The sequence below is a fragment of the Montipora capricornis genome, chromosome 10 (genome assembly GCF_036669925.1).
Source record: "Montipora capricornis isolate CH-2021 chromosome 10, ASM3666992v2, whole genome shotgun sequence".
Lineage (NCBI taxonomy): Eukaryota > Metazoa > Cnidaria > Anthozoa > Scleractinia > Acroporidae > Montipora > Montipora capricornis.
This window is the reverse complement of record NC_090892.1, coordinates 5,750,953-5,756,962: the sequence shown is the minus strand read 5'-3', so window position 1 is coordinate 5,756,962 and position 6,010 is coordinate 5,750,953. Positions and strand designations below refer to the sequence as shown.

At 41.8% G+C, this 6,010-nt stretch overlaps 1 protein-coding gene across 2 annotated transcripts in view; it reads left to right on the top strand.

The window, feature by feature from the left end:
- The first annotated feature begins 4,917 nt into the window (after positions 1–4,917).
- Positions 4,918–6,010, top strand: part of LOC138018954 (transcription factor TFIIIB component B'' homolog) — a 15,486-nt gene continuing 14,393 nt past the window's right edge. The window contains exon 1 of one of the 2 annotated variants that reach the window (XM_068865631.1): positions 4,918–5,218. In XM_068865631.1, the coding sequence (XP_068721732.1) occupies positions 5,068–5,218 (151 nt within the window). In that variant the 5' untranslated portion in view covers positions 4,918–5,067. The remainder of the gene's footprint in view (positions 5,219–6,010) is intronic. The other variant, XM_068865632.1, reaches the window with a different exon arrangement.

Sequence of the window (6,010 nt, the reverse complement as noted above, 5' to 3'; positions counted from 1 at the left end):
TAGATGGCTGTTCCTACTGTAGACAATGTAGATAGCTGTTCCTACTGTAGACAATGTAGATAGCTGTTCCTATTGTAGACAGTGTAGATAGCTGTTCCCATTGTAGACAGTGTAGATAGCTGTTCCCATTGTAGACACTGTAGATAGCTGTTCCCATTGTAGATAGTGTAGATGGCTGTTCCTATTGTAGACAATGTAGATAGCTGTTCCTACTGTAGACAATGTAGATAGCTGTTCCTATTGTAGACAATGTAGATAGCTGTTCCCATTGTAGACAGTGTAGATAGCTGTTCCTACTGTAGACAGTGTAGATAGCTGTTCCTATTGTAGACAATGTAGATAGCTGTTCCCATTGTAGACAGTGTAGATAGCTGTTCCTACTGTAGACAATGTAGATAGCTGTTCCTACTGTAGACAATGTAGATAGCTGTTCCTACTGTAGGCAGTGTAGATAGCTGTTCCTATTGTAGACAATGTAGATAGCTGTTCCTACTGTAGACAATGTAGATAGCTGTTCCTACTGTAGACAATGTAGATAGCTGTTCCCATTGTAGACAGTGTAGATAGCTGTTCCTACTGTAGACAGTGTAGATAGCTGTTCCTATTGTAGACAATGTAGATAGCTGTTCCCATTGTAGACAGTGTAGATAGCTGTTCCTACTGTAGACACTGTAGATAGCTGTTCCTATTGTAGACAATGTAGATAGCTGTTCCCATTGTAGACAGTGTAGATAGCTGTTCCTACTGTAGACAATGTAGATAGCTGTTCCTACTGTAGACAATGTAGATAGCTGTTCCCATTGTAGACAGTGTAGATAGCTGTTCCCATTGTAGACACTGTAGATAGCTGTTCCCATTGTAGATAGTGTAGATAGCTGTTCCTACTGTAGACAGTGTATATAACTGTTCCTACTGTAGACAGTGTAGATAGTTGTTTCTATGTAGACAGTTCATTTTAGTGTACATGAGGAGTAGCTTACACTTTCCTTTAACTCATTTGCATATATTCGTGATAGCGTATCATGAAATTACGACCCAAAACAGAGCCACAGTTCCACGATGGTCATCACGCAGTCACACAACGTTCTCATTTGCTTGTTGTCAATGTTGATGTGTTTTGGATTCCATCCCTCGGCGTCCCAATAGAATTGGCTGCAAGTTCCTGTGCGACTCTACAAACTGTTTGTAGTAAAGCCAGACAGCAATATTGACAACAAAACGAACAAACAAGCCCACCCCGACCCCGGCCCCGACCCCGGGCCCCGGCCTTGGCCCCGGTGTAGGCGACAGGCAGCACACTTTGAATCATAAACCAGCCAACCCACAAAATAATGTCAAAACTGTTCGTAGAAGAGAGTCATTCGAACACACAGGGCTCTTATATAAAAGGCTTTATTCTTCCAGATTCAGTCTCTCTCTCCCCTCTTTCGATGCGATGAGTAAGATGGGAAAAATATAAACGATGCGAAAGAGGAGGTCTTGATGCGGAAGATGGGAAAGAAGCAAAGATGCGAAAAAATGCGGTTCGAACTAGAACAAAATAGGCAAAAAAAATATCTTTATAGAACTCTAACATATTGCAAGTCTGACACGCAATAACACATGTGCAAGTCTGACACGCAATAACACATGTGCTAGCATATACTAATTCCAAAGAAAATAAGCGACTAACATATCCTTATAAAGGGAAATATAATGAAATTGACTTACTTTAGTCTCCACAGGTATAAATCTAGAATCTTTAGTTGTCTTCGTAAGGAAAGGGTGATCCTTGTCCTAGCTTATTGTACTTCTATTCTTATCAATTGTCACACCCACGATGGTTCTAATTCACGTGAAAACGAGATTAGCTATTAAGTTACTAAAGACAAAGAAATAAATAAACAAAGAGGGCGTGTAAAACTAACACCCGGCCCCGCGTTTTGGTGACTATTTTATTTTTGGTAGTAGCCAAAAGGCGGCGCCAAACTCCGATGTTTGCAAAAATTAACTTCGATTTTAAAAACACAAAAACAAAGTCAGATTAAGAAAAAAAACTAAGATGTCCCTAAGAGCTTTCGTAGCTACCGGAAGATTCTTTATTTTTTTTGGACTAATTTCCGCCATAAATGAAGGACAGATCCCGATCATTCGAAAATAACAGTATACGACTGATAAGGACAAAAATTGAAACAAAACAAAAAATTGGGAAAAGACTCTCCGACCACGGCCCCGCATTTTGGCTACTACCAAAATAAATAGAAGAGATGTTAAGGTTATTAAAACAACGTACAAGAACTGTAAAAATTCTGTAATTTTTAGCTCTGCTCTCTGCTGACTTCACCGGAGTTTACTCCACATGATGGCCGAGTTGATCCGCCATTCTTGGTGACCACGCAAGTGTTCCATGAGAGGGGGGAGGGGGTCATGGGCTGCACGTGTGAAAGCTAAACAATTGTTTATTTCAGCGACTGCGCCCCCCCCCCCCCCCCCCTTCCTTCCCTGGGGAACGTTGTTTACCAATGGCTCGCAAAGTTGTTGTGTTGGGGTGCTTTCCATTATGCCTGACCATCAGGTTGGAGACCAGTGGAACTAACCAAAGAAAAATGGGACGACATTTTTCATCAAAAGTCAATTTTGCAACCGGACCGAAGCGTTCCATTCACGTTTCGACCGACTTTCCATTTGACTTCAGCCCGAAATTTCCGCAAATTTTGGCTTAGTGGAAGCACACTTGATGTTAGATGAAAAACAGAAAGAAAACCACTCGTCGCTGTGTTGTATAAAATGAGGGTCATGACCCTAGGGGTAAAATGGGAGCTGGGATTGACGTAATTTTTCGGTGGGAAATGAGATGTCATCACTGGCAACTGGGATTTTCTTACTGGGAATGGGGGATAAAGAGTCCTTGGTGTGAATAGGATTTGCATTATCAGAGGTTCATGATCAGGCGATAGTTCTGCTCAAAATTTCTGATCAAATATTTCATGCGCTCTTCTTGCGTTCATGGCCACTGCCTTGTGAGAGAGGGACGAGCTTCCTGATGCTAACAGAATTGTTTTTGAACCTCAAAGCTCCCTACCCATTGACAACATCCCTATCTCCAATGCGGCTTCACTAGCACTAAACCTACTGCAACCAATGCAATCACTCGAAAAGTAGAAGCTCAAATGAGGTATTGGGCAATTGGCACAGGAACTGAGCGTACCCTACCGATTTGCAAGACCTTCGGCGAAGGTGAGGATACTTATGTTGATGAACTTAGTAATGATGTTGATGACAGTGACTCTGAAGGTGACGTAGAGAAATGGGAGACTTCACCATTCAGAGTGCTTTCATGTGCCAGGTGATAGCAGGCCTATTTCGGCAGACACAGGGGTAAGCAATCCCATGCCTCTACAAATTATACTTCGCACTGTCTTAATGCCTGTCTTCCCCAGTAATGTCATGTTTCGTTTCGAGACTTACCATTAACTGCTTCTTGCAGCACATGGATGCTCTAAAATGATATTCTCCCTATCATAACTCCGATTGGGATTTTTTAGCAGCAGGGACTGGGATTTCTAAGAAAACTTGCCATTGGGACTGGGATTTTGCCCAAATTTGGACTGGGAAATGGGTTTCCCCGCCCCCCCCCCCCCCCCCCTCTTAAATCTTATTATCGGCACTCATAGTCGAGATATGGAACCATCACAATATAAATGTAGCTCGGAAATATTAATAGTGTAAATAATTTGCAAAACTCACAAATCACAAATATTTTCAATGCAAAAGGATTTAGCAAAAAACCTCCGAAAAACGATTAAATTTATGAATTATCTGATATAAACGAAGAACAAAACTCTTCTTTACTGAAAAGTTGATTTTTATCAAGTACTCAACAATAAGAAATATGCTTTTTGCCTCTGTTCAAAGCGATCTTCCAATATAAAATAGGGTGCTTCGTTTTCGACTTAGGCCTGTTCCAAACGTCGTGCTACTGCCGTACCGAACTCAAGTGAAATTGTCATTTCGATTTAAGCACGGCAGTAGCACGCCGTTTGAAACCATTAAGCGCGGCACGGCTGACTTAGGTTCGGCACGACTACTTAGCACGACAGGACTTGCCGTGCCGCACGGCAGTAGCACGACTTGGTTTCAAACGGCGTGCTAGTGTTGCGCCGAACTCAATTCATAAATTAATTTAACGTATTTTGCATTATTTGCATACTATTACGCTGGATGGTTGGTTTGTTTTGTCTTTTGAATTTGGCGCGACTGTATTAGGTTCGACGTTTAAAACCGCTGGCGTGCATCGTCGTGTCACTGCCAAGCCAAATTCATTTGAGTTCGGCACGGCAGTAGCACGACGTTTGGAACAGGCCTTAGGGGGCTTCGTTTTTAGATCTTTTGGTTGCTTCTTTCCTCGTTTTTGAGTTCTTTGTTTTTGATACTCCCCGAAGTGACCGCATGGTGAAAAGTTGCGTATGCAAACACATAGAAACATTACGAACTTCGTCTGCTTGAAAGCTCACGCAACGCCTTCAATGAAAGCCTGCGGTCACGAATTCTCGTTAAACCAAAAAAACAAAACCGCCTTGTCAAACTGTCAGTGCCGTTCCACTGTCGCGAAATTTTAAGCATGTGCACGTACGTTACGTGCGTAAATAAAAATAGAGACGATGAGCCACGTTAATTAAGCGACGTGAGACTTTTACTTTTTTACGTTCACGCGCGAAATTTTATACGTCGGCTCTATTTTGTTACGCACGTTAAGCGACACGTTAAGCCAATTCAGACAGTGGAAATAGGGGTGTACTCGTCTCCCACCAATGTGGCGTGGGTTCGAATACCAGATTTTACTTGGCGTTTCGCGGGCCGTTTCGCGTCACGCGTGCGAAAGGGCATAATAGATGCAGTTCAATGGGTACATTACAAGGTATCATATATAACAGCTCTACCTTTCACAAATATGGACGTTTTGCGAACGTAATGATGATCTCCACTATTAAGAGCTTTTTCCTGCAAGCAAAACACTGACCCCACTTTGCTTCACCACGATGGCCACTAAAATCAGGCTGTAGAGTTTATTGACTCGTTCTCTTCAAAATGCGAAACCGATTTAAACCAAACCTGAATAACTCTCGAGCTGCTCGAAGCAGTTCCTTGTCAACAAACCAAAGCTCTGCCGGTGATAATGCTGCTTCAGGTGGTTTAACAGCAAATTCCCAGGCACAGGATTCTTTGAAGGAAGGAGTAGGTTAGTGATCGGTGATAGGCGAGGAAAGATGGTTTCGCACCCAGGTCATTACCGTCATCAATATTCATCCCGTCTTTTTATTGTCAAATTTTATTTACGTTCGGTAACAACTTAAGTCTTTTGAGCAAAAAAGGAGACATTCTAAACAATTGAAATGATAACTCAATATCTTAGCACTTATGCAATGCTGCTTTACTAGCTTCAAGGGCCATTTATTATCTCTCCATGGTATCATTTTCAAGTTGCTTTTGTCACTTGACATTTAACATATATTTTTGCGCGGTTTATGAATATGCGGGAAAAGCAGATCTTATGAACGAGTGCTATTGTAATCCAAAAAGAAAATTTGGGGGAATCACGCATTTTTCAAAGACAAGGACAATGGTCAGTTGGTTGCTCTACTCATTAACCGGCCTATTCATTTTATTGAAACCAATGGGAATAGTTGAAAACACTGACCCCCACCCCGTGGACTACCCACTGAAGGGTGTATTTAACAAAGGAATCAATGCCTCTTACTAAGAGAGTTTGAAGTCCGTACTGTAAGTTATGGACTGAGTTTTTTTTTTCCATTGATTTATGACCCAAGCATAAGGGTCACGGGCCATAAATCAACGGGAAAAAACGAGGATCCGTAACTTTATTATTATATCTTTGAGGCAATCAAGGGTGTGGGAAAGGAAACTAGTTGAAGGCAAGCGAAGGTTCAACTACCACAAAGATTGCCGTGTGAAAATCCAAAAAACAAATAAATTGTGGTGGCTTTTTGAAAGTTGCTAGAGAGTTTTATCA